General features: G+C 35.9%; 1 protein-coding gene across 1 annotated transcript in view; it reads right to left on the reverse strand.

Annotated features, from left to right (window-relative positions):
* LOC104150173 (adhesion G-protein coupled receptor V1) overlaps window positions 1-17,275 on the reverse strand; it is a 273,763-nt gene extending 256,488 nt beyond the window's left edge. Inside the window, exons 1-5 of the mRNA XM_068926389.1 lie at window positions 17,210-17,275; window positions 5,797-5,981; window positions 3,747-3,896; window positions 2,522-2,617; window positions 1,425-1,529 (exon numbers count right to left, since the gene is read on the reverse strand). Coding sequence (XP_068782490.1) covers window positions 1,425-1,529; window positions 2,522-2,617; window positions 3,747-3,896; window positions 5,797-5,981; window positions 17,210-17,231 — 558 coding nt within the window. The 5' untranslated portion in view covers window positions 17,232-17,275. The remainder of the gene's footprint in view (window positions 1-1,424; window positions 1,530-2,521; window positions 2,618-3,746; window positions 3,897-5,796; window positions 5,982-17,209) is intronic.
* Between the last annotated feature and the right edge of the window lie 10,414 nt (window positions 17,276-27,689).

Raw genomic sequence — 27,689 nt, forward strand, 5'->3', positions numbered from 1 at the left:
GATGAGATATATACAAAATGACAATGCAAACTAGTACAAATCTTGTATAATAATCAACATACAGTGCATGACACGCACAGCAACTGACTGTCCATTCGGTCATCTCCTATCTCACAAATCTGCCTTTTTTGGCAAATGGAATAAGTCAGAATAACCTCTCAGAAGGAAGTAGGTATAGTCAGAATAAGAGGAAGAAATTTACTTCCCTATAGGCCTAGGAGGACTCTTTGGTATCAACTGATGCATAACTGATTCTTTCACATTACTGAAAGGATGTTCACTATAATTTAGTTTAAATCACAAGCATTACATAATAAGTTCTAAGACAAAATAATAACAGCAATTGGTTTTGTGTCTTTTTTTTATCTTGACTGTGACATTCATAAATAATGAACACCAGTGCTGTGCAAACACAGCTGAGCTTAAACATTACTGATATGCAAACATTAATTTGTTACATTTAGCAGTGAAACCTAAAACACTGAGCAGCCTTTTAGAGGCAATGTAGATTTTTTAATATGAAAAACTGTAAATTGTATTTCAACTTATGTATATAAACCATGCTGTGAAATGAACTCGGTTAATTCTGCAGATAGCAAAATTTATTGAACCTTAAAAGAAACAGATCTGCAATAGAGGTCTGCACAGAGAACTACGTTATGCACTTTACATACTATATTTAGTATGAAAATAAAATCCAATACAAAGCTTTTCAGATTTTGATTGGCCTAGATCAAACCCTTGACGACCTGTAAGACTACAGAACAGATCAAGAAATTCCAATATTAAAGAACCTTTGCTTTACACATAATTCTAAAGCATGTAGTAGAATTTCAGACAGAGAAGAAAAAGAAAGCAATAATAGCAATAATGCAATATCTTTATAATGATCAAAGCAAGCAGGTAAACAACAACCTAAATATTCAAACTAATTATTCTGAAAGCTTCAGATTTTGGGGGCTCAACCTGCAGTGTCTTATAGGGACAAAATTTCACTAAATGCTGAGCTCACATACTTAAATGTTCAAAGATGGGACAACATTAAAGATCCACTCTGATGTTTCTTTGTAAAAAATATATAGAGATTTTGAAGAAATTTTCTTTTAAGACATTTCTTACATACTTAGCATGCTTTGTTCGTTTTCCAGTGATGCAAATTAATGTCTCTTCAAGTATCTTTTAAAACTACAGAGGATATTCAGTTTTCTCTAGTATCTCTTAATTTTTCCTCCATTTAAACTATCAGATGACTATAATCTTTTCCATGTGACAAGAAATGCTTCCATTTTATGGAATAGATTTAACAAATGTGGATATTGGTATTTTGCCCTTCCTCCACTTTATATATACTTTCTTAAGGTATGATTACAGCCTCCCAGTTTCATCCAAGAGGATAAGGTATGAAGCCCTTTTGATAAACTCACCTCAAAAGTCACGATGACCGTCCCATAGGTTCCTCTCTCCCTAATTAGGGTGAGAGGCACAGATTCATTTCTACCTCTGGGCTCATTCACTGTGATTAAGGCAGACTAATGAGGAAGAAAACAGACAGGCAATCAGACTGAGATCAAACATCACAGCAGAATGAAGAAACTGTTACCATAGAAATACCAAACTCCCACAGACAAGTTAATCCAATCTGCAAAGCGGTCCACTGATGGCATACATTACCTAGCAACCAATTAGTTCAGCTAATAAAAAGCTTGAAAGATTTCAAATAAAAAAAAAATTCACTATAAGTTATGCAAACAGGGTTTTTTTCCTCTAAATGAACATAGTCACTATATACAGGATATCACAGGATAATCAATTAGGTCATGCTATTGGTTGCTTTTTCAAAATATGGTAGGTAAAAGACCTTAAAGAATTTAAGTAATTCAGGGAGCAGTACGGCTTAGTACAGTGGTTCTGAAAACTTCTAATGCTATTGTGCTTTTTCAGTGAAGTCCTATACAAAGATTACCTTGTCATAATGCTGGCAATATAGCATAACTCCTCTAATAACACCGTCTCTGTATTATTGCAATTTTACTTCACTATACTAGAGTCATCCCCAGCATTAGTTGAATATATCATTAGGGTGTTTCCTTCACATTGAGAGTTAACTGTAAAAATGCTCATTACAGAATGGAAAATATATACATTTTCAAGATTTTCAAAAACACATGTTTACTTTTAATTTTCCTCTGGTATTCTTCTTAAGTTTCTTCACTACTATATTTAGATTTTGACTCATAGATGATGGGCAGTGAGAGTGAAGCAACCTTAAAGAAATTTTACCTTTAACATTAGCAGCATAGAACTGCACCGAGTGTGAGGTGCTCAGGCTATGTCTCAACAGCTAAATGCATACAGTACTATTAAAGCTGTGTATTTGTGTGAATTAGATACATATGTATGAATTACCTCCAGAGATGTTTTCAAAGATGTAAATCAGAATCACAGTTAAGGGACTCAGTTGAATAAATAATTCGAAAATGCTCTCTAAAATGTTCACATATACCAGATAAAAAAAACATACCGTGTTAAAAGAAATTATTCCAAAGGCATTGTCATTTGACAATATTGTTACAGTGACAGATTTGGGTGAGCCAAGCTTTATTCTTGCAGATGGTTTCTAAAATTAACAAAACAAAATAAGATATTTAATATGGTGATGGGCAAAAAACAGAAAATACAATTTGGTGTCACTGACCAGGTAAATATTATTACAACATAAATTGTATGTCTTTTTATTACCTATTATAATGAAAATTATTTAGAGCAATAGAATGCACCAAAATAATTCTTACTCAGTGGGGAAAATATGTTCTACAGAGTCAACAACAAATTGCTTGAAATAAACTTGGTAAATCAGTAATCATTGTTTGACAGTCTATTAATGACACCATAGTAATAAGGAACTAGGTATGAAGCATGTAGTACTGCCAGGAACTCAAAAGTTGTTGTTTTTTCCTAATATTGTATACAAATGGCAACTTTGAAGCTAATCATTATATGAACAGAAATATGAAAGAAATTGTTTCCAGTGTGTAAAAATGAGCTGCTGCATTTATAAATCAAAGGACGGACGAAGGAAAAATATGCATATTTACATTTACTGCCAACATCTCCTGAGATCTGTAAAAATTGGCAGTAAAAAACAAGATTCTTTTTTCTGAGCTGAATTCAAATGTCAAAGCCACGTACTGTTACCTCCTCCCCCGCCCCAAGAAAAGAGGGGATATTCATGCTCTAAGAGCATCACTCTTGTAAGATATAACAATATGCAGAGATTTAACAAGATGTTGTTGAAATCTGTTTTGTTTTGTTTTTTCTAGGGAGGCCTTGTTTACCCTCTGCTTCTGGAGGACTGGAAATTATCCTGTTTCCTTTGCTACTTCCCTCCTCTCTTTGAGGTACGGTCTAAATAGGAAAATAGAAAAGGCTAACAGCCTCTTCACAGCCTACCTCTTCATTCTAGGAGAACACCTTCAAAGGTCCATGGCTGAATGCACTGCTTGCTGAAGTTTCAGATTATGTCTATACTGCACAGCAACATCATGCAGATACACCCCCAGGAGGGCAAAACCTTTTTAAGAGCAGTAAATACTGTCGTGGCTAACCTCCAAAATTAGTTCTTACCCATCCAGAGAGATTCACCACTTAGAAGAAGCACAACTACTCTGAAATCTATGGAACACCATTCATGTCAGCTTAGCCAGTGCTTTCTGGGGAAAAAGATAAATTAAAAAACTGAGACTTACTAGTAGTGTCAGGTAAAATATGAATGTCTCATCAGCCTCTGGAAGATCATCATCACAGACAGATATATACACAGTTCGGTTTGTTTCTGTATCGGGTATATATGCTGCTGCGTACGTGTCAAAGAAGTCTCCTGTGTTTTCTCCATAAATCTACGATAAATACACAATTGAATATCATCTCTTTCCTCCTCCACTATCTCCTATAATATTATTCTGAACTGATTGCACAGATTTCATACATTCTTCTTTGCACATAATTCTTCTCCCAAATTCACCTGCTGCCATCCAATGCATTTCTGGACAGAAGGTATATGTAACAGCTTCTTGTATCCAAGCTGAGTAACCAGAAAAAAACACTTTACTCAGAACCAGTGATAACTTACTTCCTCACAACTCAGTACCTTATGTGTAATATACCGTATGACCAGCTTTCAATGGAAAAGACTGTTCTTACCACAAATCTGTATACCATAGAATGTTACCTATCTTAAGCTTACCTTAAGATGTACCTGCCTTCTGCTTCCTGTCTGACTCTAGTGAGCAGAAGCAGCCTAGGTGCCAGCTTAGACCTGTCTAATGTTTTGATTGCTGAAGTTGGGCAAGATGAATTCTATGATGTAAAACCCTGTTTTCACTTGAGTCTACAAAAGAAAAGCCCACCAATTCTCCTGTAAGTAAGGTGGTTTGAGGAGAGATTATAGAGTCAGTTGTATCAAGAAAGTGAAGTCTGTAGGTTAAATCTACAACTGGAAGCTAAGAATGGAGAGAAGCACTTGAACAGATGCCAAATCTTAAACTACCATATTTACAGGCACTAAGAGTTTAAATGAACCACTGTGAACAAAGGAACTTCTGTGGCTTAACAACAGTGAAATTAACATTTCAGTGAAGTGAAATGAAGAAAAAAAGCAAAGTTTAACAGGTGTTTTTGTGAATATACAAAGGCCAAACACTTCCAATGTCTGATTTTAGGCATATGAATATTTAAAATCCATATTTAGTCATCAAAAGAGATTGACCATTTGTCAGATGGGTTGAGTGCTGTCAGCAATCATTGAACATTTTGCCAATAGTATTTCTTACGCATCTGAACTAATACTAGACCAACCAAAACACTCTTAGTCAGACAGCCTATACACACCTTCATAGAAGAGCTATCCAAAATATTCAAGTTAGAAACTACGTTTGGCATTTCAAGCCTTAATACTGTAGCTAAGCTACTGTGTTAGTTACCACCAGTAAAGAACACTAGCTTCGAAGGACATTCACATTTTCTCCAGGTTTTCTCCTCAAATACTAATAAAGTATGAAATCCCTACAGAACAATTTATATTCCTTGTAATTTATAAAACATGCATTTTTCATATTTAGTTACAGGAAAATATACTATTGTGCAGCAACACGTGATAGTTTCCTTTGTCTACAGACTGAAGTATTCATAACCAGTACATCTTTGACACGCTCTTGTATTCTTCTTACTCATCTCACATAGCACCTTACTGCATATACATATGGCTTAGTACACCCTAAAGGATTTAAATGAGTAAAGGGAGCAGAATCAAGATCACGGCTAGTAACAGCTAAGAGGTAAAGGGAATGATGTAAACATAGCAACTCCCAAAGAACTGAACAATGTACCTTTTAAAATTCATAAGGACACCTGACTCAAACAGTGGAGTTTCTATTAAAATGCCAGGGCTAAAGCAAGCTTGAAAGGGAGAAATTATTGCACGTTTTTATTTCAGTATGAACTCACAGCTTGAATCCTAACTCAAATCAAGGATATAAACTTTGGAGTCCCCCCCCCCCCCCACCCCGTGGCAGGACCTGGCTTCTTCAGGAGATACTTGTTCTTGAAGATATCTTGATACTGTTGACGCAGCCAACAGGAATTTGCTCAGTTACAGAAACTGAGCACTGCTTGTTCAAGCAAAGTATTGCCCCTGTGAAACCCCACCTTCCTTTTCACTTGCTTGGTAAAAAAATAAGCAACATTCAAAACTTCAGAAAGACATTTATATTTCCTGAGAAGTAACTGGCAGTTTCTTACCGACACAATTGCTGTGATGTTAGCAGGCTCCCCTGTCCTCTCAATTACAAGACGTATAACAGTTGTGCTTGTTTCGTTAACTACAAATTCTGTTTGTCCACTGAACTTCACTTCTGTTTCTCCAGATGTGAAATGAATGAGTAATATTAAAAGAAAATGAACTAATATAGAAGCAGAGGGCATCCCTACAGAAAAAGAAAAGAATAATTAAAAATAAATTATGTACATGAAATATATAAAATACTCTCTCTTGACCTTTCCAATCCGGTCAAGTTTTCTCAATACTTCAAATACTGGGATGATCTGGTGAGCTTCAGAAATGAGACATAAACACGCACCGGTTCCATCTGCTATTAAGCAAGATAACATATTTCATCTACTTCAGGTAATACATACTGCTTTCATATTTTGTAAATATTGCCTTCATATTTTGTAAACAAAGTTAATTGTCATCTAAAACTGATTCTAAATACTTAATAAAGTCTATTTCATGGTCCCTGCCACTCTAACTTGACTTTCAGACCTCTGATATTCTAAACAGTGTTTATTAACTTTTTTCAAGTGGAGGACTAAATAACTTTTTTTCATAAAAAAAATAGCTACATTGCCACAGCAGCTTCCATTTCCAACTAACATATATGTTTAAGTTCCAGTGAAGTCATTAGGTGTTGAGACTGTGAAAGATGCATTCTTAAGACGCTCTGGCAGAAGAAATTGGAAACAGCTGCTATGTTATGCAGAGGCTCATATTGTGCAGTGCTGATCAGAACTGAGGACTCGGACACTGCACAGAGGAGATTTCTCTCACGAAGTTCTGAGTAACTTTTGAACAAACCAAAAGATCTAAGAGCTCTGTGGTGTCCTAGAGACTAGGAAACATTATAGAATTGATCTTTAATGGAATCAGCTCTTTCAGCAAGCTTCCTTTACCTTACAGTCACTAATTTTTTTTTTTTTAATTTCTGTACAAAATATAAAAACTATTTGTTTATTATGTATTAACATAAAAAAATCACTTTGCTTAGAATAATGTTTCCTAGTGCCACGCTTATCAAATAAATCTGCTCAATGGAGGTTGGATAAATTGGGCAGAACGAATACATATCTGCATATCAATAATATTTAAGCTCAGCTGTGTTTGCACAGCACTGGTTTTCATTATTTATGACAGGAAATGAATATTCAGTCAGAAATGAACACCAAAATGGAAAATTTCATGTATATACTTAAATGTATTTCTGTAAAGTTTATGTCAAATTTGTAATCAGAATATACCTGAAGCCCAGTACTGATTCTAAGAGTTATATGTATGCAGTCAGGTTGCTTTAATATTGCAATGAACACTGAATAAGCTAGCCTTTGGCCCACTAAAGCTAACAGAGCTTCAGAAAGACTTCAAGACTTTGATTCATCTTATAATAAATTCTGTGCGGACAAGAATTAATTTTGCACTGTGAATACTTGATATCAACTGCCGTCAGACATGTTAAAGAACAAGAACTAACCACGGACATCACATATCAAATAACTCTACATTTTAAACGGTCAAGAAAACTTACTGTCTCTTGGAATGCTTATAAGCAAAGACTGGTGTAATGACAAAAATCAGAGGATTTTAATTACTTTGTAATAAAATATTCACCCAGCTATATTGAACATCGCTGAGGAAAAAGGTGGGCAATGAAAATAAGTGCAAAAGGTCAGGACCAACCATCATACCTATAAAAACAATGATCCACTTTGCAACCTATCTGCAGAACGTTTCAGTATTTCCAACAAGAACGTCACTGCTGTGGAACTTCACACTGCTATAAACACAAGTTTTATTACCATGAATACAGTCCTTCAAGATCTCCGTGGCTTTTATCAAGAATTCAAAGCATAACAGACTTTCAGGATCAATGCTTTATTCCTACCTATTTTTCTATTCTAGTGCTGAAAAAAGCTTACAATAGGAAGCAAAGCTGAGAAATTTAAAAAGAATAACATTTACTGGAATTAAAAATTCGCAGGATTCCAAAAGCTGACAGTATTAACTTGCAAGGTATTTCTGTTCTTTATTAGGCAGAACTAGTCCAAAAAACGTAAACCCTCAAGCTTGAAAGTGAACAGTTGTGTAACCTTTGTAAACTCTGAGACAATTACACTGTCTGCAAATGCAGGCATCATCCATACTGAACTGAGGAGTTTGTTGACCTTTTAGCTTCAGCTGTTACCTTGCCACAGACTTTGCAAATATCTTCCCACGGTACACGCTTCTAGTAAATAATACTGAAAACATGATCCTTGAGGGCAAGATTACAAAGTTTAGAATTACTTGAATTCTATTACTTCTACTAGAGGGCATTCTAAAACTATAGGATTACTCCTGTGGAACAAGAGAGGTTTCACAATCATACCATCAATTATTTAGCTGGTGTGTATTTTTCCTTGTTACATTATTTGTACTAAGATTTACTTTGTACAACCTGCCAAAACTAGTTTTTGGTCTGTTTATATGAACAAAATTTTTAAAATATTAATTTTTAAAACTTGATATAACATACTAAAACTAACATAAATTGAGACAGAGAATGCAAAAAAAAAATCTGATCAAATATCCAAAAATATATTATAGGTCACAGTATTTAACTTTATTAAATACTGATCTCACTTTATATACAAATTTACATGACAAAACCAGGAATTTAGCATACTGTCATTTGTTTCTTATTACAACTGCATTGCTTATAGTTCAGCAATAGCCTTCGCAAGGTCAGGGCTTAAAATACGACTCTTTCCCCACTCTTGCCCCCCACCTCAGTATATCAGAAAATCACTGGTTAAAACTTTAATTTTGCTTTTTTTCCCCTCCAAATAGTGCTGAGACTCTAGTCATTTTTCACAGCTAAATTTGGTAAACTAAATGTTTAACAGATCAAACAGTCCTCTCTGACACAGCCAAATATTACTGAATTCAATTCTATTGGCCCAGGATATTAAGTCACTCATTTAAATATTTTTGAAATAACAACCAGCATTAGGTATCATACCTTTTCAGGATTATGGACAAATCAATGGATCAACTATTATGTCAGTCTGTTCTGACTAAAGCCATTTCAAATAATAATACGCACTACCAGTTGTAGTTTAAAGCAATGTTACACACTGAGGCCTGGATAATGTTTGTGAGTATCTTATTATAAAGCTTTCTACCATTAAAAATAAAAGAAAGTATTTCTCAAAGAAAATCATCAAGGACTTTTAATAGCATTAAAAAATCCTAAAAGTCTAAAAATTATATTCTTATTGGACATTCCAATAAAAAATAAAGAAATCAAACTCTGAATTGAGTCATGATCCATAACTAACTTTTTTTAGTTTGCATTTTAGAGCATCTTCTGAAGTATACTTATGTTTCCCCTGAAAAAAGCAGAATCCTACTGTAGAATCCAGCACATATACCGATTCCACAAAGTAATTTCCACAGTAATGTCACAAATCATGTGAGCAGCAATGCCATTTCAACCTATTGTCCAGCGGGAGTTGAGAAGTAGGTTTATGAAACTGATGTTTATCATAACTGATGAATCACCATGATTAGCTTGCTTTTTTCCCCTCAATTTCTGGAACAAATTTCAAAAGAAGATTATAAGGCATATAAGGAATGAGAGGTCTTTTCTGCAGACAAATAAATCCTTAAGAGAGCAAAGCTCTCTAGTTGTTTTCACCAAAGGATGAGGGATTCTACACAGTGGTGGTACATGGAGAGAGCAAGAAGGAAAATGAAAGATTTGCAAAAGACTCCAAATCTGAAAGGAAACGGAGCGTAGGTTGCCAGATACGGAAAGGGGAATGGCAAAAGCAAGGGGAGTTTACTAACAAAGAAGCAGATGGAAATAGTGATCAAGTACCCTTTCCCTCAGAGCCTCCATTGCTGCTTGGTAGAAGCAGGTATTCTGAAGTAGAAACTTTCCAAATCAGCAGCTACATCTTGATTACCATTGCTCAACTTTGTACAACTCGTTGTTGATTTCTTAAGTCCACTGATATGGCACAGCAGTGCAAGCGTAAAGCCTAGTGCATTTTCACTGCCTGTCCTTGTCTACTCCCTGCGATTACAAATACCCAGCCAAGCAGAACATTCAAAAACTGGCATGCCTAGTACTCTGCATTGAGTACAGCAGTACAGCTACAGTGGTTGCCAGACAGAAGTCTATTCACAGCAGGGATGTCAGCACCCAGCAGCATCTTTGGCTGAATACAATGGAAGAGAGATACATGTGCTCTTTCATATGTAAAGAGGAGATTCTCTGTAGTACATCGGAATAGCGCACAGCAAGAAGTTTCACAAGGTCATTCCTTTGCTGCACCTGTTGTAGAAATATATTAAAAACCTGCATGTTCAGCACTTCTATTTTAGGCATTCTCAGGAGCACTGAAATTTACAACAGTGTTGGAGAACAACCTGGGAAATCAGTAGGAATTATGACAACTTTGATTTGCTAAAATTTGACTTTCAATGTTGTCACTGTCCCAAATTAACAGAAGAATATTTTATTTCATACTTTTTTTTTTGCCTCAGTGAGTTCCCACATTTCACATGCATCCAAGGGAGGACACAATAGCTGTGTCTGTAAAACCTAGCATTTGAATGATGAGTATTACCCACGCATGGTGTGGGAGGTTTTTGTTTGTTTGTGCGTTTTTGTTCTTTTTTTTTTTTTTTGATTTGGGATATGTAAGTGCCTCACTCTGATGGGACAAAAGAGCCGGAAAAGAGTGTTTCAAAGTCACTACTTCAATAGAACATCTTCCTATATCCTTTTTCTTTCTCTACATGCTTCAAGCTGTAGAAGGCAAAAAAATTTTAATAAAAGTCATAACAACTGCCACTCAGATCTGCTCCCCTCTTCCTCCTCATTCTGTACTGCACTGATAGTTGCAGCATTTGGTGAAAGTCTCCCTGATTTCTATGCATATTACTCAGGGTCTCTGCCACCTCTATATATAAGCTTTCACTGCCCTGAAGTTTTAGAGCTCAGTCGCTACTTACCTACTTACTACTACTGCCATGACAGAATACTGCCAAGGCAGTATTCTGCCTCAGGTGCTAAGAATATTTGTGTGATTGGCATTAATGACACTGATATCAGTCAATTATTATCCCGATTATTTGCTTTCTAACTATTGCAGCATTAAAAAAAAAAATCTTATCAAAACTCACTGTCTGTGACGACATATACCTCTGGAACACTGCTGTGGCCATGTACCTGAACAACACGACCATATGAAAATCTTTTCATTCAATACGTCCCCCTGAAAAAAAGGCACCTATCCTTCAACACAGACATCTTATCCTAAGGGAAAAAAGCATAAGCTACCTGCCATCATATCCATATTTACCAGCTGCAAAGCTAAATCTATCAAAGCCAGGAAACAATACTAAAAATGGTAAATCTGCAAGCAGAACATAAAGATAGAAGCCTAATGAGACATCCAAATCATCTCATCCTGTTATTAGAGGTCACTGAGAAGAAAAAAAAGTGTCATATACGCAGAGTACCCCTTCCAGGTTTTCTGGCATCTTCCTCTCTTTACTGCCTCAAAAGAATTTGAGTGGATCTAAGCTATTTTCTTGAATATTAAATCCTACAGCACATAATAATCACAGGAGAACAAATTTTTATCTCATAAGCCAGGTAATCACTAAAGGCTTTCTAAGGTCACCACTTGCTCTGCCTGTTCTCATTCAGAGCAGGGAATAAAGGGCAAAACTACCAAGCAATGCTTCATTCACTATTTCTGTTTGCAAACAGCAAGCAAGTAGAAAAAACAGAGCATGCAGAATACAGACCTTTTCTACAAAGATCTATGGTTACCTTATAATTTGCTGGCCTAACATAAAATCAGATAATAATTTTGACTAGTTGTAAGAGCCAGATCCTGATCTCTGTTATTTTCATCCAGAGCAATGCCAGTGAAACAAGGTTACTTTATATTTAGAACACAGATCAGAGTCTGACGTAAACAAATTAATATGCTAAGAAATGCACAAGTAGGAATTTGAATTTGCTATAATTTGTTCCAGAATAACAATACTGATTTCAGGCACAGATCTTTTAATTTATTTCATGCAAGTGATGAGAATCTATCCATACATACATACGCTATATAAAAGCTATGACTAAATATTATATGAGACCAACGTGTTAGTTTGGAACAATTATTTTTACCATACAGTAACGTTTAAGCAAAAATTGATCTGTTTTTCAGCCCCACACAGGAAACTGTCTTTCACCTATACAGTTCTAACGAAAAAAGTAAACATGTTTTACTAGTGGAGAGCTATTTACATTGTTTTACAGAACCAGGGCCTAGCTTTTTATCTGGGGCATGTCGCCCCAAGTAGAATTTGTAACAATATAAGCACTCACATTCTCTCTTGCACAAAAAACTAAATTGATTTTTTAAAATACAAACAAATAAAAAAACAGCCATGAACACGCTTAGCACATCCCAGTGGACGCTTATTGTAGAAGCAACCGCAAGACTTAGCCTATCTCAGGATCAGGCTCTTAAATGTATGGAACCAGAAACACAGATGAGGAAGGCCTGCAGACTTCAGTGATGAATGCCTATTTATTTCACTTAACTGTTAAGATCTGAAGTTTCACATTAATTTCTTTTTGTATCTCTCTTTTGGAGGTTGCTCTCCTTTCCTCAACATTTAATATATTTTTAGAACATATCAGCTGAGGACAAAACTACTATGGCCTGAAGTGCCTACTACTTGGCCTCAATGAAGTACTATAGCCAAAAATGAGTAGCATGTATCAGAATAACTAATCATGGGCTTCTCCAGCATATTTGTTATTTCTCTCATATTGGCATATATTTAAAACCAAAAATAAACAACCTACTGTGCAATAGCACTTTACACATAACAGCCTTGCAGAAAAAAAAATCTGTAAGGTTCAGAGCTGTAAATTATAGTACCATCTATTCCCTCCTATGAGGCTCTTTCAGGTATACGGACAAAAGAATTATTACCATCTCCAGTAGCTCCTTAGAAGTTAATAAGCATGTATGAGCCAAACAGAATTTTAATATGCTACCTAATTATTAGAATAAATAGCTCAGTGAGCTACTCTGGACTTCATAAAATTATATTATGAAACATGAAAATTTGTGTCAAATATTTACATTAAATTTCAGAATCATATCAAAATAAGTTTCACTTCTATGGTTAAATATATTCACTTGTTACTAGACTGCAGTAAAGAATATTGTTTTTATTATGGCTCAATATTTCACAAAGTCCCTCAAAAGACTTCTCTCTATAAAAGAAAAAATATATTTGCATCATTTTTGAAGAGATGATACTATAAGACCCTCTCTCCAATCTATACTATGAATTAGCTCCTTACATCTGGGCAATCCATTTTAAAATGAAACACATAACAAAGCATCTACATGCTGAATAGAACTCCCGAAGCAAAACTGTTTAGATTCCAAGGCTCTTCACACTATCTTTCTTGTGCATTGTGGTTTCGTTGGCTTTTCTAAGACTTTTAACCTATGTCACAATTTAATAATCACTATTTAATAATTATAATCATTCCCTTATTAACTGGGTATTTCTTTTTCTTGTCCTAAGGCACCCTGTAGTTCAAGACAAGGAAAACTCTTTGTTGATTAGTTATTTAAAACCAGCAACAATAACTATGCTGGAAAGAAAGGTACTTTGAGAGGATTACACAGAGCTAGTTCTCAACAGCACCAAGCCGAGAGAAGCAAATTACAAACCCAAGTACCTCATTGCATGTAACCAAATTGGCTGGCTGAAATGCTAATTGCCTTTCAGCAAAGCTAAAGACAGACAGGGGACCTTGTGCTTCAGAGAATGACACGCATTTTTTACTCCACTTCTGCACTATTGTCTTGCTAAGAATTATTCAAAATCTATTCATAAATGTAGCTCTCTTCCTAACCTTTAAAAATGTGGGAAATTTCTAGAGCTCTGACCAACACCTCAGATCTGTTGGTCTGCCAAATCCATAACAGATGGCTGAATTAAGGCCACATTAAATCCTTAATGAAGCAAAGCTTGAAACAGTTCAGAGCACTAATATATTGGATCAGTCCCGGCTAAGTGAGGGAAGAAAAGGAAGTTTCTTCTGCTATCAAAAAAACGAATCATAATTGTATTCTAATAAATTTATATCAGATACAAAATGAAATAGCCAAAAAAAACCCTCTTCTCCTAAAAAAAGATTTTGCTTTAGTATGTTAAATGAAATTCTGTTTCCAATTTGCTAAAAAAATTCATAATCACAAAAGCTGCAACGGACATAGAAATTATCTTTTCCGTTGATTAATTCTGCCAGAGAAATTTATCCTGCCAAACAGCACATAGCCTTTACACAACTTTATCCCAACAGCAACCTTGGTTTTGGCTTACAAATTACCTTAGCAAAAGGAACTTAAACAATTTCAACTAGTTTTACAGGAAAATTTAATAAGCCAAACTATGAATCACTACTTCTCATATTTAAAGCATATTCTAGAACTCCTAGTTTTAAAATTCTTTCTGCAAATAGCCACAAATTCTCATCTATGGAGTAAACTCAGTCTTGAGAATCCTTTTCGCACAAAGTATTTTCCAGTTTGACTTAGGTAAGTAAGGCTTTGCAGAAATAGCACCATTTATGATTCAATCACACTCTTCAGAGTAAAAAAGATAACAATAGGCCCACCTAGAATAAGATAAATGGCCTATAACATTGATTCCTGTAGTCAATCATCTGCCCTAGGAAACTAAATTCCAGAGCAACAGCTCTGTAAAATTGAACTTGATAATGTAGGAGTCACTTTATTATACATTGAAAGAAGGGTTTATTATACATTGAAAGAAGTACTCAAATGCTATGCATGCTTACTTCCAGTGAGGGAAAGTATTATATCCAAAAGGGATTAGATCTAAAGAGTCCAAGCTTGTAGGGCTGAAATGCAAGCACAGTTTATATAAATGAGTAGAACCAATCAGCAGGATTACTCATATGAACATAGTTATGTATGTGATTATATCTTTGGGAGGTCAAGACCTAACACTTTCTGAGCCAAGAATTTCAGCATAATACTCATATTTTCTCCCCAAGTATAGTTTGCATTTCTTAGAGGACAAGTTAGATATTAACCCAACACCAAGAATACTTTGTAAAAGGCTGGTCAAGGGGGAAAAAAAAAAAAAAAAGAAAAAAAAGCAGAGAGCAGAGTTACCCAGCAATGAAATGAAGCTAAATTGCCTTACGCTACCTCAAATAATAGCAAGGGCCGGATGTAGAGTTGATGGTTTTTACGCCTACCAAAAACACCTTAGGCTAAAAAAATTCAAAAATAGTTGAGACAAATTTTAATTTTCTCTCTTTGAAAAGTGATCTAAGGATATATTTTTCAATGATGTTTTCAACCAAGTTTTTTTAAATTAAAGTTTTGTTAAGCTTATAATTAGTATGAAATACTTTTAAAAATATAGTAACTAACAATCAATCCATCTTCAGCATATTGTAATCCTGGAAAACCCTGGTAGTTCTGTAACAATATAAAAGGTGATTTGTAGGTCATAAATGTTCTTCCTCCCAATTGCCATAAATTGTTTGTATCTTATGACTGAGATCCATATGGAAAGTTTATTTCTACAGTTCTCATTTTCTGAACAGTCACACTAAAGGCATATGCTTTCCTAGCTTTTGCAGTAGTTCAGTTGAAGTCATCTGGAACATTCATGTGTGAGGTAAAACATTTTTTTCGTGGAAATCCAAAAGAAAGAAAAGAAAAAACCTTGGAAGTCAAAATCTTTTAAATAACATGCTGCCATGCATGTTAGATGTTTTAACAGCAACGTGTGTTTTAGCCCTTCTTCTGAACCCTTCTTTCAAATAAAGCTCACAACAATTTCCAGAGGAGGAATTACATTGTAGGTTTCGTTGTATAAGGATCAATCTCATTCAGTAGCATCAATTCTTTAAAACTTACCTACTATTATTTTTCAGCCTTAAAAAATGCTGAGAGCACAAACAAACTGCCCAGGACTTGCTCTCACAAAAAGTAAATAGCATTTTTCCCATTGACTTCAATGTGAGCAGGATACAAACCACAATTACAAGCTAAGAAGCACATACCCTCATTATTGGGGTTAATTAGTTCAATTAGATGGATACTTAGTGAGTATAATTGATTTTTTCACATAGAGCTATTGAAAACACACAGCTACGTTAGAAAGCTATTAAAACATTAAACTATATGTTAGATATCAATAACATAAATATTTATAATAACATTAAGTTAGCATTTCAGTTCACCCTTGAAATACATGTTAGTTTTTACATTATCAACTATTTGGCCATTTCAATTCTACTCCTAATCTGCTATAAATGATTTTATTCCCTCATTAATCTGGTTCTCCTTTTCACATTGAAAAACTGAAAACATTTAGTAGGTGAAAGCTTGTTTTAGGCTTCAGGGACAGACCGACTGTGTTTTAAATATACCACATTCTACCCTTAGTTACTGAACTCCGCTCTCATGGTAGATTCTCCAACGCCTATTATTTAACTGAAAGTATTGTTCTAGAAGATGCGTGCAAAGTGTATCAGAAAGAACACTCGGCTTCTATATGATGAATAACGTGAAAAAAAGCATTATCTGCTGCTTCACAACTGTCTCTACTATAAAGCTATTATACACTCGTTAAAAAATGACAAATAACGTTTGACAAGCAGTTCCTAACACATTTTATCTTAAATTTATCTGGGTTAGCCAGAGTGAATTATGCAATGTTTTATACAGAATTAGCATATCAAAAGCCATGAGAATAGGAAATATTTCAAACTGCAACTGCTTACATATCACATATTTTATCATAAACCTATTTAAAATTCATTCCTTATCAGAGGATGATTTGAAAAAAAAAAAAATTCCTTCTAATTCACTCTTTTGCAATACACAGCGCATACGCAGCTCCTCCCTATTTTGATTTTATTTTCACTTAATTGAAATAGTCAGATGAACGTCTTGTGTATTTTTGAGAGTTAAAACAGACAGCTCGGACATTTCAGGCCAAGTTTCATCTCGATATGATCCCCTGAGAATAGGATTTTCCATTGGAAAGACTACTGTCACCACCTGCCCTGCTCTACAGGACAGAAAGAGGAGCTGCTGAAACAACAGAAACCTTAGCAGACTCCTACCATCCAGCAGCCACTCATGGGCGAGCTACGCGCTCAGCTCTGCCTGCAGCTGGTTAAACCCTCTCCCTCCTGCAACAGGTGCTGCTGACAGAACTCCAGAGGTGCAAAGTGAAGATCTCTGCAGCTAATACAGGATGCTTCAAAAGCAACTACCAGCTCCAATACAGCGATAACAAACGTACCTAAACCCGGGGACATGAGCATCAGCGTCCTCTGGACTCGGCCAGCCGCCCGCACACACTCACCGTCACTCACACATTACGCATTCCCCTGTCTCCTACTCCTCCCTCCTCTCTATGCTGCGTCCGGGACACTCCTCCCTCTTCTGACTCCTGCCGCCTTCCTACTGCCGGGGAGACAAAAGTGGGTGGGACTGAGGAGGACAGATCTTTCAAGCCCTCACGCAACTGCCCCCACTCTGCTCTAGTTCAGATAGAGCTAGCCCCCATAGTCACTGCCCAGGCAGTTCTTCCACTTAACTAGGGCTGGACTGCTTTATTCCTGCAGGCAGCAAAACAGGCAGGTTCTGCTTGGATTCTGACAGATTTTTGGATTCAAGTCCTCAGCCGTGCCAGGACATATAGCCGGTCTTAATCCACAACTGTTCAGCGATGGGCGGGGGTGCACAATTTCCATCCCTAGATCCAGCACCTTGCACTCAGTAATTCCTCTAACATCTAAGCCTAGTAACATGGAAAATACTTAATTCTGATGAAAACTAACTTAATACCATTTACGTAATCTTTACTGTATTTCTTAATTGTATTACCATACTCTTTGAGATATCTAGTAGTTTTTAAGAAGTGAAAATGCTATTGCAAACTAATGCAGCAGCATCACAATTTCATTTAGTTGAATCCAGTCAGATGCACCAACGCTCTCACACTTCCTAATATATTCTTACTCTACTATAAAAACATATATCTTGTACTTCAAGCTTGCTGGAGCCTGTCCTTTTTTTTGTGTGCCAAACCCACAGACTGTTTTATCAAAATAGTATTCCAAAGCCACTAGAAAAATTATGGCTCTGACCCAACTCAGTGCAAAAGCAATGTGAAAATACATGTCTAACATGAATCTTGGCAGATGCATTACTTTTTTTAATCCTGTATTGCTCAGTCTTAAATAAACAGAATCTATTTTGAATTCCTGCTTTTAATACAAATTAGCATGTAAGCATTCGGACAAAAATCAAAATATACCTCTAGCTTACTTTTAGATGTTATATTTCATTTACAGGAAAGGCTGAGGGATATGTTAAGGACAAAATAGGAGCCTGCACTGAATGAAAGCAAAACAATTTTTACAACTTTTGTTATTCGCTTACTGAAAATTCTTGCATTTCAGATGAGCTTCCTTTGCTCTATTTTTTATTTGGAGTATACAGAAAAATAGATCAATGTTTTACACCATGATACAGATCAAAGAGTGGACTGGATGCAAGCAAACAATATTCAGTATTGCCAGCTGTAAAGATATGCATCTAGAAAAATGAACAAAGGCCATATTTATAGGATGGAGTACTGTATCCTGGGAAGCAGTGATTCTGAAAAGGATTTTAGAATCAGATGAATCAAGTTGGAGACCAAAAGACTAACGTAATCCTTGTTACACAAGGAAGAATTTTAATGTAGGAGTACCAGGGCTAAAAAAAAAAAAAAGGATTAAAACACTTTAGGCCTTCTAATGGCATTAGCCTGGTCACTACAATACTGTGTAGAGTTTTGGTGTTACAATTCAGGAAGAATGTAATTAAACTGGAAAAGGTAAAGATAATGCTAAAGAATGATGAAAGCTTTGAAAATAGCTTATAGTAAAAGACTCAAAGACCTCCGAGTTTTTCACTTATATAAGAAGTGATACTTCAAGCTGAAAACATCCCACCTAACATCAGTCATTTGGTCTGACCTAGGACATGATGTACTACTTCCAAGAGGTCCTTGTTTCTTTCCCCTGACTGAATACGAGTCCATACAACTATCTCAAAGACACCTTTTAGACAGCTTCTAGATAATGACATTAGGTAATACTAGGTGAGATGAATACCTCTCTGAATTTATTCTGGATGTAGTCAGAGAGAAAGAAAAAAAAAAACTTAGTTTAGTTTTTCTGTATTGAAAAGAGAACAAGAAGCAGTTCTTCAAAGGCTCTTACTATCAACTGCAGAATCTTGCATTATGAAGAACTTGATGTCTGAGCTTCAGAAATAACCAGTACATTTTTGATACCATACAGGCATATTTTTTCCTATTTCCATCTTGCAGCCTAAATCCCTTATTGTTTTTCATCTCTGCATCAATGAGGCATAAGGTTCTTTTTATGTTTTATTCTAAAATGTTGTTTCAGCTTAGGAAAATTACTTCATGCTGCCCTTTTTCCTCCAGCTTCTGCAGGCACTAAAAGTGACCCTATATTCAGCTCAGCTCCCACCAAAAGCCAACAAGCTGCTCTGTGTCAGAGGGATTGCCGTAAGAGTCATCAGTCCTCAGTCCTTGCAGCAGACCGAAGTACATTAAACATTGCTAATTCTTAATCTAGAAAACAAAAGATTAAGTTGAGAACTCAAACTTGGGCCTGTTGAGTCACACAGCTAGTTTCACAGAAACTTTGAGACCTTCAACAAAACTGAATTCAGATCCAAAATGACTGCAGCTTTTACTCTCCCTCCAACTCAATATGCAGTCCTCTGTTTTCTCTAGATCCCCGAGGATTTCTTGACTGCTTTTCCATTTTCATCATACTACTCCAGAGACTTATACTGCAGCTCCTTTGTTACATACAACGATGAGACAGAGCTGCCATAGGATTTTGTCAACAGTGTTCCCCAATGAGCTGGAAAGGTTACCACTGACTGACATGGGACACTCCATGCCCACTTTTTACAACTCAGTACGCTGCCCACACAGCACTAACAAATGTCAGAGACAAACAACTGGGCTGGATGTTAACTTGCTCTGCAAGTTAAAAATGGCTCTGCTGCTTATCAAACCAATACTGAAAGCAGCTGCAATACAATCAATGGACTCTAGTTTGTTTTGAACTCTTGTCTTTTCTCTTCACTGGCATCATCTGAAATGAAAGACCAGAGAAGAGTTAAAAGAAACAAGTCCCTGAGAAGGAAAAGAGCAAGGAGAGAAAAAATAAGAGTTGGAAGGGCAAGAGACAGCTATAAGGAACTGCAAAAATTCCAAAGGGGTTCAAAACAGAATATTTTCTCTTCTTGCATACGTTATTTTTATTTATAAAACAGATTGTTATACTAATATTCAGACCATTTGGTATTCAGTCATAAATATTGCAAACATTAATATTAGATAGCAAAGTTAAATGCCAATCAAATCTGCTGAGCTTCTATAAATGTCATTAAAATTGAGAACTCCCTTATGCTTCCCAACTTTAAATGATCAAGATTCTTTCATTTCAATATCTAGTAATGCTTCATTTTCATCTGAAGCAGCCAAGCTTCACAATTTTGGTCTGAACACTTGCTTTATGCAAGTAACAAACAAGGAAATTCTGAACATTTTGATATTCAGTCCCATACAGCTCAATACATTGGTCTGCCTTTTCTGGTATGTCAGCTGAAGCACACTGAACTACTTTGAATAACATTAAGCACACGTGTAGCTCTTCCATAGGTGAATCCTCAATCAAAATACACCAGACAAGTTAACTTTATTTCTTGGGTCTTCATTAATGAATCACTTCCCACATAATACAATACTCCAAAAACATGTATCATCCATCAGACACTGTTTTGATCAGTTGCAGCATATAGGTAGAATACTCAGGCTAATCTTGTTCCTCTGGTCATAGAGTAAGTGACAAGATGCAGATGATTTCCTTGTAGGAAGGCCCTTTTCGAAAAGTACATTTTCTTCAAACCATGGTCTACAGTGATAAATCTTTCGGGAGCATTTCCTGTAAGACAGGCTATTCTAACTTAAGAACACTATGACTTCCACAAGAGCTTAGTCTTCCCTGTGCAGCTGTAGTTCAATATTTGATTCCAAATAATTCCGCTTGGCTGTTGTCTAATGTGTTTCCACATGTTCCTTCCGATTACTTCATGTGATTTACACTGGGGAGCAGATCTACCTGGCAGTATTGAATGAAATACCAGAAATATAGTACATGACTTCAGTGGCATATTCTTCAAGGAACTATGCTAAAAAAAAAATCACACCTTGAGGGCAGAATTGACTAAGACATGCACCAAAGAGGTGTTGATCTGTCTCAGAGCTGATCAGTCTGCATTGCCATGCACCTCTGCTTCAAACCACTATCCCATAGAAGCTTATGAGCAAGCTTGTTTTCTGTTCTTTGAAGCCTAAAACATTCCTAATCAACTTCCATGCTGCCATCTGGCTACCCCCACTGAAAAAATGTAACCACTGCCAGGGATCAACTGATGCCTGTTAAGCAACACCCACACTTTCTTTCCTGAATTCCAACATGTGCACCTTGATGGGCTGGGAATGCTTTAACATTACAATCTTTAATTCACTGGGTAGTTTCCTGATGGATACCTAAACACATGTAAGAAAGCATGAAGTAAACAACTAAATACAAGCAGTGCCAGAAGTCTTTGCACCATCTGAGGTGATTACACAAAGTTTAAGTAGTATAAGTTTCTGATCCAGTAATTTATGCCTGACTGGTTGATGTACAGATTGATGCAGGTTAAACTCAGGTCTTTCCTCATTTTCCAGAGACATCCAGGATACAGGAGATTGAAAAATAAGGATTTCCAAGCAGATCATGTTTTAGTTCTCTGGATAAATATTTGTTTATGCTTCCTGTGATCAGCTAGGCAAAGTGTAACCTTTTTATGGTACTGCTTATCACTGATACACTGGTAAAACACACCAATGTTTAAGAGTTTAACTGAAATTTGGAAATATTCCTATTATCAGAAAAAATGAAATTCTCTAGCATCTGTTCAGATGGGCTGTTATATTTTTACCAAGCATTACTGCAAAAACACTATTTACCTAATCACTTTTTGATTCCTGAAATTATATTTCACAAGACTTTCCTAAAAAAATTAGGATGACAACTAAATGTTAAACATGCCAAACGTAAAGAACTGTACAGTTCTTGGAAAATAACTTAGTTTACTGCATCTCCAATCTGGCTGTCCAACCTCCAGCATACAATTTCTGGAGGCACACTGCCATTATGACAAAAAATACCATCTCTGAAGAGATGATTTGGTCTTGTAATGTTTAGTGGCTCCATTCAAACCAAAGCAGGAGCTCACTGGCTTGTAGGTCAGAGAAACAGGAAGATGAGAACTCGGCAAGAATTGTCTGCTTGCTCTTCTTGTGCAGTTATTGTTGATAAGTAAAGTTGCAGTCTTATTTTTTCTACTCAGATGTGCCCACCTCTTCATTTGCAACATGTCACTGATATTGTATACAGTATACAGCAACTGAGCTTTTCCACTGAACACCTGCTAAATCACTAAGAACTCCTCTATATCTTGGTAACACAAGTTCAGAGCACTTCAAGCTAGACTTATTAGAAGTTAAATTCAAAAAGAATGCTTACCAAAATTGCATTATTCTGAAAACAAAAGTGAAAAGCCTTCCACAAACCTTCCATCTAAACTGCTCTTAACTTCAAAGACCTCAACAATTTGTTCAGACTAAAGAAAAATACAAAATAGTTCCAGGTGCTGCACACAATCTCATTTGTTTTCCCAGTTCACAGGTAGGTGACAGGTATTCCCTCTGAATAGAGGGGAAAACTATTTGAAAACAGTTTGATGTTTTTCAGCAAGAGTTGACTCTTCTCTGAAATTCCTTAAGTAAAAGCTGAAGTGTTCATTCACATTGCTTACTTCTTCCCCCTCAAGATCAAAGGGATATTCCTTGATTAAAGATCTGTGTAGATTAAGGACCCACAATAAAAGTATGCTTCCAATGGAAAGCAGTAAGGCCAGAATCTGTCCCAGAAGAAACTATCCCCCACCTTTATCAATTTATTTTTCTGGCTGAGATAAACCCTGGCATCCATTCTTGCTGGTAATTGCATCTATAAAGCAGCATTTATCTTAGCACTCTGATGCTAATACAGTGATCCCACAGACTCAAGCATGTGGAGAGAAAAAAGACATCAACTGCTAACACAGATGAGAATATGCACTCTTTTCAGAGCTGGTTTGCAAGGAAAAGATCTCCTCACAGCACCTTTCCATTTCATTTATTCTTTGTCCGAAGCAAAAGTTAAGGCCTTCAGAATTCCATTCTTATTTGTAATGTTTGGTCTGCAACACCTTTAAGCTGCACGCCAGTTTTTTAATGTGACATTTGTGGAGTTGCTTTATCTCCCTCTTCCATGTGGCACCTGAAACTTATTTCAGTACACTAGATGAAAGGAGATAGAGAAACAAGCATCTTAATTGTGCTAGACTGCAAAACACCCTAAAACAACTGTATAAGAGTCCTGTACATGATTTGTTAAACATTATAAAATATGATCTAGGTATTGCAGAAGTCTGCATTGATGCAGCAACATCACCTGATACAAAAATATTGCTAGAAAAACATAATCCACATATCACTTACAAGTGCTCCCACATAGTCTTTTAATTTAAAGATACTCCAAGTTCAACATCAGAAGTAGTTAAAATAAGTAATAAAAGATTCCATGAGAAAGGGACATATGAAGGAAAATACTGAGATACATGTTTAAGGCATTACACCATAAATCAATAAATTCTTTTAAAAATCTGTAAAAGACTAGCCAGCAATCTCTTAAACTTGCTTCCAGCGTAAGCCCACCATGTGCGGTGCTTCCCCATGCTTTGTTAATTTACTTCAGTGGCAGAGGGAGGAAACCAACAAAGTTCTGTAACTATACTGCATAGCACTATGTAACCATGGAAGCATTTGTCCACTTGTCACAGCCTCTCCAGAATGATTCAGCCATTCATTTCATTGAATCAATATTGAAGTTTTTAAGATTTATTATTTAATGGTGAAGGAAAACTAACAAATTCCTTGTTGCTTCTCATTAAACCCACCTCGTCACAGTAGGCATAATACTTAACCAACACCATATTAGTAAAGTGGTTACAATGTTACTGTCTCTCCTTATGGAGAGATTACTCAATGTATTTGCATTAACATGCCTGATACTCTCTGAAAGAGAACTTAGATTTCTGACACATTCTGCTGAATCAAAGACAAGAGCTGTAGGAAAGCAGGGATAAAAGGAACCTTAAAATTCATTTAAAAGGCTCCTGTTAAAGAATGTTTTAGAACCCTTTCTTAAGGCACAAACTGGACACACGTAGTCATGCTGTAAATGCTTAAAGTTGAATGGAATGACTTATTTTAGAAGCATTTTCATATCTGTTAAAGTATGATAAAGTTGTTAATACAACTCAATGCCTACCTAAAGTGACTGACAAAGGCAAACAGAAAGACAGCATGTTTTGTATGAAAAACAGCTAATTCTTAAACATCATGCTGACAAATTCTAGTTTCCAGGTGATTCTAAGTACACAATACCTTTCTATGAAAGTATCAACTTTACAAGGAAAATATCTAGGAAAAGAAAACATAGCAAGATATGCACACTTACAGTACCATTATTACTACTAATACCAAGACTAGAGAATATTAACTCAATGTATTACCTTATACTTGCATATAATTACTGATGAAAATTAAAGGCACCTTGCATGAACACTTCAAATGCTTACCAGTAGGACATGCCGTGAAGGCCATACTTGTTAATGCATTAAAATTTCTCAGGACTATGAATCAGATCCTGACAGGAGATAAAGTCTTCCTGCTCCCACTCCCTTTTACTGCTCCTTCCTCCTTTAGGAGCTGGTCAGCTTACTCCATACTGTTCCAGCTGTGAGGAGCTCAAAACAAAGGAAGTAATACAAGGGTATTCCAGGCAACTCCTTCACTTGCCTGTTTTCCTGTAGGCAGAACAGTAGAAGGATGGAAGAGCCCATGTAGTTGACTAGCACCACCTGCACCAAGGTGATTTTCCACACAGTGAAGTAACAAAGGACTGTTTGTCAGTGAAAGCTTTTCTCAGTTTTAGCTGTAGCAATGCATCAATACACCTGCAAAGACAGCTGTCTGTACCGGTTGGCTTTTAACAGAGGAACTCTCTGTATTAGTGAAGATACAGCAGCAGCTGTGCAGCAGGGGCACCAGTACAACCAAGTATCTGTACAGATGAGGCCAAAGAAAGCTTCTGCCACAGCTCAAATCCCAATGCTTAAATATCATATAACAATCAACCAATACTATGCAGGGGGGAAACTATATCAAAGTCCTTTAGATTTTTTTATTTCCAAAATTAAGAGTTTGCTAGAGTGCCATAAAGCCAGCACTCTGCAATCAGAAAAGGACAATTTGAATAAGCATGAGTCTTGGTGCAGCACTACAGTAACAGTTTAAAATAATCAGTATACACATTATGAAAAAAGGAAGAGTCAAATTGGATTCTATAAGTTATAGATCAAAGATAAGCAAAAAACAAGGTTGGAAAGAAAATCATAAATTTGATAAGTACATTAAGTGTCTAAAAAAATCTAAAGACTCAAAAGAAAATTTAGACTATACATGTTAGTGACAACTCAAGAAATTTCATACAACTACTTCTCTGCTACATCTACTGGCAAAGTACTCCTCATTAGCACACCTGCTTCTGATTCTTCTTTGGTTCCAGCTCTCTGCCAGCACTTAAAAGTACATGGATTTTCAGAAATGCAAAAGATGAGTAAAATAAACTATACTGAGAACAAATTACAGCAAAGGTATAGACTCAGTACTAGTCTAAGAGTAAAACTTTACTACAGGTGCTGACTACAAGCAGAATGTTCAAATACATGTGAAACATCTACTTTAAAGGCTCATGATAGTGTTTTATCACACAGGGGTGATAAAAATAAAAGCATTACCCATTTCCTTAGGGCAAATATTTTCAAAATTACTGACATGAAAGTTTTGTATGGAGATTCCAAAATGCTTAGCTCTGAAGAATGGTAGCTCACAGATGTTCATTTTTAATACATCCTGAAACATTACAGAAAAGTTAAAGGAGTGCTAGTCTTCTAGCAATCAAAGAAAGTGGAACACCCCAGCAATGGAGTGTCAGGTAGCCTGGCAACAAACCTAGCCAAAATAGCATGAAGGTTGGCATGGGATTTCAACTATAAGGTGGTAAAAAAAATAATGTAATAAATATCTGATCTTACAGAAATAGGGCAATTTGGTTCAACTTTGAGGCACATTTGAATGAAGGTCACTGTGCTGACGTAACAGAATTGTTATGGAGGACAGCCTGGAGGACTTACGTTTTAATCCCAGTATCATACAATACAGACACTGTGCAATGCTAGTAAAGTATCTATAAAATGGATTAATCTCACAGATCTCAAAAAGCATTCTCTGGTAAGTAATCATGAACAAAATATGAATTACTTCATAAATAAGAACAGTTACATAGTTCAACAAGCATCATAAATTATCTGATGCGCCTCAATTTTCATGTAAATATAAAAATCACACCTGGATGTTGGCAAACATCAATTTTAGCAGAAAAATTATGGTATTAGTAGCTCACCTGGTAAACAAGTCCCTTTAAAACAAGTTCCATTATCATTGCCAAGTACTTTCAAAACCAGAACATAGATTATTCCTTACAAATGGCCTTTGGGATCATTTTCATGCACAGAAATTAGCAGAGAAGCAGCTCACCATAAGCGTCCAGAGTGATGCTGTGACAGGAATAAAACAGAGCTAACCTTAAGATGTATCAACAGTAGATTAGTAGTAGTTTGCGGGGGGGGGGGAATGACAAGGGGTGGCAAGGGAAAGGAAGAGTAATTCTACTTTTGTATGTAGCAGTAATGGTATGGATATTTGAAGCTACATAAAGTTCCAGTGTCCACATTTTAGAAAGGATGCTGCAAATTCAGTAAGGATGCAAATAAGTCCCAAGAACTGAGTGTTAGACAAAGAGAACAAAACTTGAAAAGCTTAAAATGTTCAATTCTAAAAAGGAAAAAGGAAAGACTTGACTACAGGGTAAAAATTCCTTCAGAGAAAAAGCAAGTGAGCATTAAGGGATTCTTCTAGTCAAGAAAAGCATACCAAAAAATAGATTCTTGACTTACCTATAGATTCATACTGCTAAAATTGAAAGGAATCTGAAAATCTTAGAATACTTAAGTTACACCACTACAGATATGTATCCGTCAACATAGGCATACAAGTAGGTATTAAGAGCCTTATATGAAAGTCTAAAAGACTTGAAAACAATTTTTAGACTAATTTATTCTTATATACCACCTTCAGTGTTACTGATTTCACTGGGAGATTTTCTTATTCAGAGGACAGCTGCACTAAGCTCAAAATAAAACACAGATCAGAAACAAGTATGCAGTCCTTTATCGACTTTTGAAAAATATCAGACAACCAATGCACCCTACTGGCTATATTACAGAAAATTCACAGCACATTCCTATTATGAATAGGTTATAATTTACTAATTATAAATAAAATTAAGTAACCAGTTCATGTTCATTAGCCAAAGCAAAGCAGCCAAAGCATGCAATATGAAATTGGGAAATGACAGTTTTAATCAAAGATTACTATTATTCATTCTTAAACTGTATCAATGCTA

This window comes from Struthio camelus, chromosome W (assembly GCF_040807025.1).
Source record: "Struthio camelus isolate bStrCam1 chromosome W, bStrCam1.hap1, whole genome shotgun sequence".
NCBI lineage: Eukaryota > Metazoa > Chordata > Aves > Struthioniformes > Struthionidae > Struthio > Struthio camelus.